The sequence below is a fragment of the Toxotes jaculatrix genome, chromosome 10 (genome assembly GCF_017976425.1).
Source record: "Toxotes jaculatrix isolate fToxJac2 chromosome 10, fToxJac2.pri, whole genome shotgun sequence".
Taxonomy (NCBI): Eukaryota; Metazoa; Chordata; class Actinopteri; family Toxotidae; genus Toxotes; species Toxotes jaculatrix.
Genome location: NC_054403.1, coordinates 23,523,029 through 23,535,472, shown reverse-complemented (window position 1 = coordinate 23,535,472; position 12,444 = coordinate 23,523,029). Strand labels below are relative to the sequence as shown.

Sequence of the window (12,444 nt, the reverse complement as noted above, 5' to 3'; positions counted from 1 at the left end):
ACACCAGGAACAAATGACTCTACAGATATTTAGAAATGTCACTATAGTTCTCAGATAGTTTGTGCAGCTTAATATAGTATATTATAATATAGTTAAGTGGCTGTACATATAATTTACGAACTCAGAATATGGATTTAGTGTTAAGTTCCTTTGTAAGAAAATCTTGGAACAACAGGGTCACAGCTCTGCAGCTTACCTAAATCCCAAAGGGGGTAGGATGACTTCTCTGTGTTGAGTCTTTTGTTTGATTTCCTACTCTGAGCTGCTTAAATTTGGGTCCAGCTCTGTATTTTTCTGTCTTCATTAAAACTGCGATGCTTATTCTCACGTCATTAGACAAAGCACTGTGTTATAGCACCTTGTGTAGGAATTGCTCCAATTATCTTCTTAGAAGCTTTGCATTTTTCAAATCATATTTCCCCAATCATTGTCTTGTAAGCTATTTGGGGAATGCTTTTACACAAACCACCAGCTTACACTCCAGTGATGCATGTGCTGCATGGCCTGCTGAAGTTGGAATTAAACCAGTAACAATGGCAACTGCTGCCTTCTAGTCACCACAGGAACATGGTGATTGTGTTAGATGTTGTATAGAGCACATGGAGGAAAGATTAAAGGAGATGTGCAAATATGGACCTTTGTTCGATTGTGGTATTTTCCAAGAAATGCTGTTCATGAATGGCGTCTTTGCCACCAAATTTTCAAGCATGGGTGCTATTTCGCATTTTGCTGAGATACAGAATGTGATTTCCTGCAGCTGATGTTTGCTTTGGTTTTGCTGGATTTATTTCAAGGCAGATAGTGTGTCAGATAGTGTTAAAGTGTTTGGGCTGTTTGTTTGGGTGCCCTGTTCACAGCCAGGCTAACCCTTTTAACATAATATTATTTGTCTAACATGCTTGTCTGTAAAGGTTCATGAGTCATGCCATGCAGTCACACACTTTTTTGTTTTCAGCTGATCCATTTCAGTTGATATCTCTTTGACAGTTTCTCCCATGGCTGCTGCCCATCAGGGCTGATGAATCAGGGACACCCATGACAGCTTCTTATCTTTTGGAACCAACGGTGCCAATGCAAGTGCAGAAAGGAACGGTTAGAGAGTTAACCAGTCAAGGGGGAAATACACACCCCCAACAAAAGAAAATGCTGTTAGCAACATAATGTAAATAGTCCACTGAGTATGATCAAATTACAGCTCAACTGAAACTGTACTGTGCTGACGCTCACCAACAAATGTGAGACATCTGTAGCATGAAAGAAGCAGGGCAGAAGGCTTTGATCTTCCAGAACTATTCTGATATATAAAGCCAGGATTAATCACTGATTTGTACAGTTTCTGAGTTGAGTAATGGGAAATTGTTCTTTCAGCATGATGATGGACAGAAAGAGGTTCAGACAAATTATTCTCTCTATAAATAATAAAACCTCCAGGCCTGTGCATCAGTAAAGCAAAACTTTGCACTGATGTTCGTGGAACAGGAAAAGAAAAAAATGCCACAAATTTCTGAAACCTCCAACCAATCTGAAGTTAACATCACAGTGACTCAGCAGCTGTTACCCTTTAAATTATGGTACCCGTTCACCCAATACACCAGCCAAACCTGATGCTGTGGAATGAAGTTTTGGCGGGCAGCAGAAGAAGAAGAAGAGACCGAGGCCAGTCCTGTGAAAGATGATACCACTCTACTGCCAACAACACTCAAGAGAATGCTGCTATGTTTGATGAAGCCTCGGGTGGTAAGAAGCAAAAGTGTAACAAGTGACAACTTTTTCACTCCTCTTCACCTTGCTAACAAGCATCTTGAGAGAAACACTATCTGGTAGGGGCTGTGTGAAAGAAAAAAAAAAAAGAAAGAAGATGGAAACTCCCACCATCTGTGCATGGGTCTGGAGCTGTTCTGCACCGAGATTCTTTCCACAGAAAGCAAACTACGGGATCTCACTCTGTGCACAGATTGTCAGTTTGTGGTGATCACAGGGGCAGAGAGGAAGAGTCAGCCAAAGACAGTCACTTATTACAGTTCCACACACACGGTATGGAGGCTGCACAGGCCAGGAAGTGTTCTGTGAGAGTGTGAGAGTCAGTGATGGACAGTTGCAGTACTGTGCAGCTTCCTGTTCCTGGCAGCCATCTATGCTGCCGAAATGTGTGTGTGTGTGTGCAACGTTTTGACTTGTGTGTCTTGTTCTACAAAGGCTGTGGAAAACTCAGTGGAAAGCAACCTGTGAGGGACACAGTAGCTCATAAAGTTGAATGAGGCTTATTTATATAATTCAAAGAGATTATGAAGTATCTGTTCCAAAAAGCAAGTTCAAATAAACTTGAACTAAGTCACCATGGAAACCTGTGAAGCCACTGAGATCACGGATCATGGAAGAGAACAGCACAATACAACAACACATAGGTACAGTAGAGAAATGAAAAATGTTTTTTTTTCACATGTTCTGGCTCTGCCAGAAAGTTTCCTACATTATTAGGAAAGCATCAACTATCGATATCTTAGCAACATCATTAACAGAATATGGGGCAAAGAACTGCTGTGTCTCTAGAGCACTAAAATTTCCATTAACAATCATCAGCTGCACTGACAATTTGGATGCATACGTTTAATTTGGTGACCCTCTGAATTCATTAAAGCGCTTAGAGCTGCCGGCCCTCACGTCTACATCTCCTCACACGTGAATGCACAGACACTCACCGCTTGAACTTCTTTTTTCCTGTTTCTTACTCTGTGGTTTTTCCACTTCTGGTATGAGCATATATCTATTTATGCTTGTGTGTGCATATATATATGCTGAATGTTTGTCTCTGTGAAGCACTTTCAAAGTGCTATATGAATGAAATAAACCTGAAAACTGGAGCTCAGAGAGCTGACACACACACATTATACCTTTTGTTCACGTGACGTAACGACACCCCAGCCGCCTGCAGCTTTGCCACTCTGACGTTTAGCGAGATTTCCCAGAGTTCAAGTGCTAATGAATATCTTGACAGAGGAAGCCAGATCAGAACACAGTACTGAAGATGAGAATCTGCTTCATTTATTTTTCCACTGACATTTCTTTAAAGGGAAATTTTTAAAAAAGTTGTTAAACACTCAAAACATCTGTTTATAGTGTTAAAACGTACAAGTAAGACAGGAACCTCGACCACAACCAGAATCCCTCCTGTCTCCTCCAGCTACCAGGTCCCTTAGCTTTCAGTTATTCATTACTTGGAAGCCTGCCAAAATAGTACAGTGAATACAGCAGGAGTCAAGGAAATCTAAGGACAAAAAAAAAAGCTCACATCAATAATGGTATGCCAGTTATCTCAACAAAAGCAGTTCAGCTTTTACACAGCTAAGTGGACTGTTTTTTTATATGAATTAAATCTCAGTATCAGTATCTTGACAGCTTAACTGGCGATGCTGATACAGAAGCTTTCTTTGAACTCTTGAAACCTGAGAGCAGACAAGCTATCAGGTTTTAAGTAAGAAACACCTATAGTATCTTACAGCTACATAGCCTACACTGCAAGTTTAGCAAGCTTTTAAACATGTTGATATACCAGGGATTACACCTGAGGTTGAAATTTAAAGGACCACTGGGAAAGTACTGCGGACTGATTAGACGAAATACCGTCACACACTGGTTCCACCACTTCTGGGATAAAATAATCAGCTAATGTTATGCAAATGTAGGGGAGAGAATATGAATAAAGTCAGTGTAGCAAAAGTAGTTTTGCATCTTTCAGCATCAACAGATTATAACATATAACATATCCTCACCACAGCTCACAATATAACTATCCTTCATACAACCACCACAAACTCTGGACTCTAAATAAAATTTCACACGTACAAGCTCCACAGAGATATTAAGTATTCTGAGGCTACTGTACTGAACTGTATTATACTGTAAAAGAATTTGGTTACTATGACTACCTCTTACACACAAGAGGTAACATATACATACATATGTAGGTTGCCAGAGTGAGTCACCTTCTCCTTAAGTCAGAGTGCACACTGAAGGTGCAGTGCTGAATGCAGGCCACAGGAGGACTTTAACAACATTTCTGCCTCTTCACACATTTACCAAGAATATCAATAGCTGATTAACTAATTAGCTGGTTGACAGAAATATACAGGCAACTATTTTGATAATCATTTTATTATTTAAGTAATGTTTTTAAGCAAGTTTGAAGTGGTTCTCACACCTCCGAGGCAGGCTGCTATTTTCAGCAAGAGTTTATGACTGAGGGAGGCAGTCTGAGAAATTTGCACTGTTTAAATCTTTAAAACACTTCCAAAATTCATGGAACCAAGAAACCATTAAACTCTTCTGTGAAAAGCCCACAATGACAGAACAATGCTCTTTGCACTTTTAAAATCTGCTGGCTCAGTCAGTCATCAAAATAAAGCTTAATGGATTTGTCTGCTTGAAAAAAAAAACAAAAAACCCCAAAACAGTTCAACATTTTATCTTATGTCTGGTTCAGTTCTGCTGTTTTAATATTTTTAGGAATTTGGTATTTTCCTGAAGAGGCCGATGCATTTTACATTAACACATCCACAGGGAGACATGATGTCTTGCTCAGGGATGCTAGAAAGGCAGCGACTGTCAAACTGCCCTCAAGAGGATTTTATCAGTGACCCTCAAAGTCTAAGGTGAGCAACGTGCTATTCCTGACAAGAGAAACATCCAAAAGGTCTGGAGTTAGAGGCGGACGTGAACAGCTTTGCAAATGCAGAAAAAAACCTTTAAAAGTTGACTGTGTTGCTAAAGGTACCTCTGTTCGTTTCTCTCATTGTTGATGTGTGATCTATCTTGTCCTCAGAGAGAAATCATTACATTTTCATTTTCATTTCATTTTATACATCCAGCAGACACAGAGCACCACTATCATTCATTTGGAGTGGTGTTTCTGGGCATTCGACCAATGCAAGTCCAATATGAACTTTCCTTTTAGCTCTGTTTAGGTCTTTATCAACTCATGGCAAAAATATCTGGCTCTTTAGCTGCTCACCTATGTTCCATTTTAAGCGACCCCTTTTCACCTTACACACAGTAATGTTTTTCCATTGATATTTTAAAAAATACGAACTAATGCTGCTTTAAAGTCCAAGGTGTGTGAGAGTGGGCAGAACAGGCAAAAGACAAAAGAGGAACAGGCTGCTGCTGATTGAACTGCTGCCTGGCCAGCATCCAGCCTGGCTGTCTTATGGGCATCCAGCCCTACAGCAGCAATGCTGCAAGCTGGGAAAATACAGACAGTGCAGTTGAACATGGACTGATAGTGCAAATCATTAGTATTTATGCTCTTCTTGCCCACCAGGGCTAAACAAGTTACTATGCTGCTATGCTGTTGAAACCAGGAAAGAGAGAGAGCTGGTGTGTGTAAAATCTTTTTTTTTTTTCAAAGATAAATCAGCACCACGAAATTGACTACCGTGTAAATGTTTCTGTAATCTAATGTTGTTAGCCAGCAATGCACTGATATCATACTTGTGGGGGGCATACTGCTCAATATGGCTGGAAACAGGAAAATGCTTTTTTTTCTCTTTTTGTTAATATAAAAGGCAGCAAAATGGTTCTAATTTTAAACCAGCAGCACTTACTGAACAAAAAGCTCACATCAGTTCATCTTTCTTCCTGCACGATGACTGAATTGAGCATGGGCAATGGAAAGCAAACAGAAGTCAGGAGGACTTTATAAATGTAATTTATTATAATTTGACAGCTATTTAACAGGCTGCACCTGTTTCAGCGGAAGAGTCATGACTGATGACTGTGTCCTCAAGATAAATTCAGAAAATTAGTAATGCATGATCCTGTTTTCACAAACCGGAGCTGCAGATCAACAGACGTGAGGAGGCTACCATTAAATGCTAAATGGTTACCATCATGATGTATTACAATATGGTTATGGTATAATTCTCAAAATTATTTTAAAATTATCTTTTTTTTTGGGTTCTTTGCATTTAAATTGCTTTTCATTTCGGTAACTATAACTGCTGCCATGGACACAATTGGTGCTCCTTTGAGTCATGCAGTCGCAGCGTCAGCTGTATGTGTGATTGCATATTGATGATGTGACTTTTGGACACTTTATAATAATAAGTAATAAATAATAAGATCTTTCAACAACTGAACAAGTCATGAGAGGCACACCGGACAATAGACCTGGCAACATCAGACGAGAGGTGAGGTGTGTGAGTTGTAGTTGCCTTGTACTTTGGGGATGTGAAGCACAAACCATCATCATAGATTTTTCACAGATGTTTTTGTCTTCATGATGGCATTACTTGATTTTCAGTGGAAACAGGCAAATAACAACTACTTTACTTACTCAAAAAAGTGGATTTAGTGTAAAGTTGCTCTTTAAAATGAAGTCTTTTTGGAAACTTTCTCAGTGTACATGTGAATTTGTGAATTTCCCTTGGGGATGAATGAAGTATCTATCTATCTATGTATGTCAGCTATTAGCTAAGTGCCCCACAGAGCTGATACATTTAAGGTTATACAGTACATCTCCATGTTAACACTTGTTCACGTAGAAACAGTGACTCACCACAGTTCTCCTCATCCGCTTGATTTCCACAGTCATCGATGCCGTTGCAGTGCAGGAGCTGCGGGAGGCACATGGTCAAGTTGCCACAGGGGAAATATCCAAGGGGACATGTTGCCTTCTCTTCTGTGACATTGAGTGCTATAAACAAAACAGAAAACCAGGAACATGATTATGAAATGTAAAATTTCTGCCACTTGTCTTTGCCAGAGACATACTGAGAGCCCTTGTTCAAGATTTCAGTAAATATGTTCAGTCTGTGCCTCTCATTATGGTTGCTTTTATATGCGTTTAAGCACATTTGGAGCCTATGTCAGTGAGCTCTATCAATGCTTCAGGGAGCTGCCCTTCGTGCAGTGTTGAGTAGTTATGTTTCTTTAATCAACAGTCCTGTATGGCTGCTGTTATACTTAAGTGTCTGAATTATGAAGAGACATAAGAACAAACAGTGCAGACTGACAAAAGCGGTAAATGAAAAACAGGCTTCATATGAGAAAATTACTCATTCCATCATCTCATCCTGCCTTGATTATTGAAATTCCTTATTCATGAGCCATAGCGAATCTGCCTTATCATACCCCCACTTCAAAACAAAGCAGACAGTCTAATGACAAGTCAGTGGTAGTATTAAACCTGTACTAGCATCCCTGCACTGGCGTTCACTTAAGAACAGAATAGAATTTATAATTCGTCTCATCCTCTACAAGGCATTTAACAGTCTGGCTTCCGATCATGTTCTGTCCCAATGAGACCTTCTAGTTTTTCTCACCTTTTGTTCCTAACTGTTGGTAAAAGTGTCACATCCTGTCAGCCCGTTTTTGCAAGTCTCTGCTGAAGTCTCACAGTTGTAAGTACATTACACTGTTGAATTCAATTCCATTTTATTCATAAAGCGCCTTCAACAATCAAAATGGTCTCAAAGCGCTTTACAGAGACCCAGAGCCTGACTCCCAGAGCAAGCACTAAAGGCAACAGTGGCAAGGAAAAACTCCCTACACTACAAAATGGTCAAAACAAGTGGTCGTAAGCAACTTAGGACATACTGTATTGTTTCATGACACGCAGAGTAAGACACTGACAGAACTGATAACAGTACAGCATTTCAATGAACCACCAGGTGAAATCATAAAAGAAAAGTGTTTTCAGTTTAATCATTTTAATCTCAGTGTTTTGCAAATATAAATGTTCTTTACATAACATTTACTCAAATTAATATAGAAACATATGACAGCTGAATTCTACCTCTGTGTACTACTTGTGTCTCCAGGCATCTTTTTATGCTATGTATAAATATATGATCCACTGTAAGAGTCAAAAACATGAATGTTGGACTTTGAATTGTTTTCACATCCAAATCCCACACTTTCATTTTCAGTAAAGTGATACAATTTCCTCAACAGCACATCTTGTTCTTGAGGGCATACATACAGAGTCAATCCAATAAAATCACAAGTTTTAAGGCAACCAAATAGCTGCTTCCATCATAAAAAAAACCTGCATATCTACCTTAGTACTTCAAGTCCTCGGGTCTTGTTTATCCTGTTTACTGCAAAAACACATCAAACACCAGAGAATAATTTCACTCTCACGGTTCTTTTAAAGAAAACTTTTGGTGATGTGCCTCGTGTTCCTGGGTGCATTTCGTTATTCTTGATAATAACAAGTAAAGCATCAGTGACATAACATCAGGTTGTGATATCTCCAGCATGAATTATAATTTTAAAATTATAATTTAAGCATTTTTTGGGGGGCATTTCACGCTGTTATTCATGAGACGACAGGGAAGAGATGATAGGAAACGGGGAAGGTGATGCTGGAAGACGCGCAACAGAAGTACCTGACTGGACTGAAACTATGTTTTGGTTTATGGTCGGCAACTTAAGTCACTAGCCACCACTACCGGGGGGGACGGGGATATATATAGAACAAATGATTGTGGAGGCTTTCCCACAGTATCAAGAAACAGAAACAGACACCAATCAGAGAGGTGGGACCTCCAGCAGCAGTAATCAGTAGTAAGTGGTCCAGCCACATGGCATGCTGGCCCACAGTACTTTAATGTTACTGTGGGCCTGCATGCCCTTAATGTTACCGCGTGGTGAACACTTATCTCAGGGGACGGCTAATGAAAATCAAAGTGCTGTTGAGGTATTACATAATTAACACTCAGCACGATCAGCTGTGCCTCGAAGCACAACAGATCACAAACATAAGAAAGCTTTGCCATTTTTAGGATGTCATTTAAGGCATGTTTTTTTTTATCCACACAGGTACCTAAGGACAACAGTGTAAGCACTGACATTAGATTTAGGACCTTTATTTCACTCTGCCTGTTCTGAGTCGGGCCAACACTGATAAATACTGTACCACTTACTTTAGGCGGTACTTTGTATTTATGAGTGGGTGTAATTTTAAAATAACTTGCAAGTTTGGGGGGGAAAAAAAGTGCAAGCAGCAGCTCTGAGTCATTAATCCTCATTCACAAATCTCAAAATCAGCTTCAATCTCTGAAGCTAAATTTATGGGTGAGTTTTGCGATGTTAGATTTTCCATGAAGCACATGACTACTGTTCTTCTCTCACTGAAAGTGAAAACTGTCGCTACTAGAGTCTCTATCAACACTTTAAACTGGTAAACTTTGCAGTATGATTTCTGAAATGTGTTACAGCTATTAAGATTTGTCATAAAGGTCACAGTTCACCTGCGAAATAATACATCAAGTTGTTACACTCAGACGTGCAGTGCGTTCTTCTAAAGTAATATAGTTTCAAATAAAGCACAGGATATCATTACATAATATTCCTGGCTAAATCACCGTTCCCTGGAGTGTAAACTTGCAATTTCTTGGCAAATATGAAATTCTTTTAGAAGCAGACATCCTGTAATGTATGGGATGCACGATGCCCGCCACTACACCACCATGTTTAATTATTTCAGTCTAAGGATCCCCATTGCTGCAGATGATAGCTCTGCGATCACATAATAGATAAGACCAAGTAAACACTTAGGATTTTTATGATTAAGAGTTGAGAAAGCAGTAATGAAGACAGGGCAGCACATCATGACATCATGATGAAGCAAGCAGCTGACATCACTCATTAATTTTCTCTCTAGTTAAGACTGCAGGTGGGTTATGAATCATTAAGTCCCCATTCTTGCATGTCCCTGATAAAGCCTGTCAGTCAAAGTGTAACCTTTTCAGCATGAATGTAGTCCGACATCTGTGGATTATCAGTGTCAAGAGGGACTGAAGAGACCACAATGATCTAAAACTACAAATGAAAAAAGCATGTTTTGGAACATTGTGCAGTATGGGACATTTCACTGTTCCTGCTTTACACTATGTTAAACAAAAATAAAAATAAAACACACAAATATCACAAATTAAAAGTGTACTACTAGCGTCGGTTTATGGAGAGGTTTATGCTGAGAAATACTGAAAAAGAAAAAACAGACTAATCAAGATTTTAAAGATGCACTTGAACACTCTGCAAGCTGATGGCCAGCTAACTCCCGACATGCATATATGATGCGCACCTGCATAAGAGGAAATAACTCCTCTCTTTCTGTATACACAGTCAAAAATTCACTTCATTATCCCTGCTGGAAAACATTCCTGGACTTCATCGCACTGAGGATCCCCCATAAATATTTATGTCACGTGTTATCTGTCTTGCTTGGAATATGAATTAAAAGGAGAGTATACTTGACAAAAGCTTGAACTGGGACTGTAAAGTTCGCCTTTCATTCTCAGTCCATGGTCTTTTGTTTGTGGAGAGAAAAGGAAAACTACAAGAGAAAGCGCATTAAATGAGCAGAAACAATGATTTGCTAGGTTGGACAGTCACTGACAACTCTCCCTCACCGACTGACTTCATGTGCTGAGTCAACCAAACAGAAGCCGATAAAGGGCAACTGGAGACAGCGGTGCCAGGCACATGGCAAAAACCACAGCCACAGATGCTCAACAATAGCCAGATGGCAGACTGACTCTGATCATGGTCCAAGAGATCTTTGGGGCATTTCTCTTTAAGCTTCTGAAGCGCAGCCTATCATCTGTTAGACTCTGACAACATAAAAAATACAGTCTTCATGGGTTGCTTCCTCCTGCAGGACATCCATTTTTCACAAGGGAGCACACAATAGGGCAAATTACGGTTTTGAATATTTTTTTTTTTTCTCCTCAGATCTTGGATGCATGAGTCTTGTTAGAATGCAAGAAAACACTGTTATGCAACAGATTCCCGTCTTGACCTGTGCATTATACACCATGAGTGCATGAATGAATGAATGTGTTGACTTGGAAAACCCTGTTTGACACCAAAGTCTAAATTTTAAGAAATGCACAAATTCGGTCTGCAGCCAAACTAAAGAATACATTTATTACTTAAGTGGTCCAAAGTACACGTCTGTTTCCAGATTCCACTACTCCAAACATTTTCTAGTCTATCTTTGTAGTGCATGTGTTTGGATTTAAAACGATGTTCTTCCTATTGTTTCATGCAGAGCTGTGCATGCTTTTGTGTTCCTGCTGAAATTGATTTGATTTATAAATTTGATTTGTGAGGACAAAATATTTGCACACGCTAAACTAAAGCTCCTATCATTTGTGAACTGTGTGGATTCAGTGTTTGGATACAGCTCCCTCAGGCTTTCACACAGACCTTTTACCCTGCACTTGCCATCAGGACAGAATACAACTGAACTACTGGACACTGACAGATAACAGCTCACACATTTACCATGGCAGTAGCGATGCAAGCAGCACTGCGATGGATCTTAAAGAGGCTTGAAGGGAAGAAATCTCCTACTGATATAATAAGATGCAAAGCACCACTGAGTAAGTTCACACAAAACGCAAAATACAGGTCAGATTTTCACACTTTCACAGTCTATAACTGAAAATATCTCATGGCAGAATAACTAAGCATCCTATGAGATGCCTCCCACCGATAACAATCTCTTCCACTTTCCGGTTAATTTAACAATATTCAGGCAGCTGCCACAGAGTGGGTGGCATAAGAATTGCCTTGAAGACGTCAACACGGCTCCCCGGTGTTTCCAAACCAATACACAGAATTTACTCTGTAAATTACACAGATATCCTCCTGATACAAAGACAACCCGTCGGCACAAATATTCTCAAATACCTCTCAGTCTCTAAATTGTCCCTCTCTCCCTCTCTCTCCTTCTTTATCTTCAGTGCAGATTTCAGAGATACTGGCTTGGAATCATCTCAAGGCAACTTCTCAGCTAAATGTCGGAAATTCTCTGTAAATCTGAAACCGTTCGAAGAAAGGGCCAAAGACTGGGCTGCAAGGATTCCATAATTTGCTCAATAAGAGAAGTTGCTGAACTTACCCGACACTCCATAGACGAATAGCACAACCACAAAAACTTGCATGGTACCTCGAAGTTTTTGTGAAAATCGCGCGGTGGTGGTGGTGGAGAGGGAGCGGAGATATTCTCGGCTGCTTGTCCAAATTGGGAACCCTGTGCGTAAAAATATCACCAAAAGTTTGTTCGCGTTTCGCTGCTGCGTGACAAACGCGTGCGCCGCGCGGAGAAAACACGCAGATCGCAAGGTCGACTCGGTCTGCAGCCAGTTCGACAGAGGGGAAAATCTGAAGAATCATCTGCCATCATCTGACGCACGAGCAGCGGTAGCACAGGTGCAGCGCGCAGAGAGGGGTGGGAGTGAGGGAGGGAAGTGGAGAGAGGCGGGGTGGAGGGGTGACAGGGAGCGGGTTGGGTTGAGGGGGGGGTGGGGGCGGGGGCATCTAGTTGACCTCGGAAAAACATTTAAAGTGACCTGACCGATGCTGTTCATTAAATACTCTGCTGAATTCCATTCATCAGGTGCTTATTATCAGCGGGGGCTCTCCAGGTGCAGT

General features: G+C 40.3%; 1 protein-coding gene across 1 annotated transcript in view; it reads right to left on the bottom strand.

The window, feature by feature from the left end:
- The window catches only part of rxfp1 (relaxin family peptide receptor 1), a 51,456-nt gene extending 39,446 nt beyond the window's left edge, over nt 1-12,010 (bottom strand). The window contains exons 1-2 of the mRNA XM_041047708.1: nt 11,912-12,010; nt 6,554-6,691 (exon numbers count right to left, since the gene is read on the bottom strand). Of these exons, the coding sequence (XP_040903642.1) occupies nt 6,554-6,691; nt 11,912-11,954 (181 nt within the window). The 5' untranslated portion in view covers nt 11,955-12,010. The remainder of the gene's footprint in view (nt 1-6,553; nt 6,692-11,911) is intronic.
- Nucleotides 12,011-12,444: the final 434 nt, after the last annotated feature.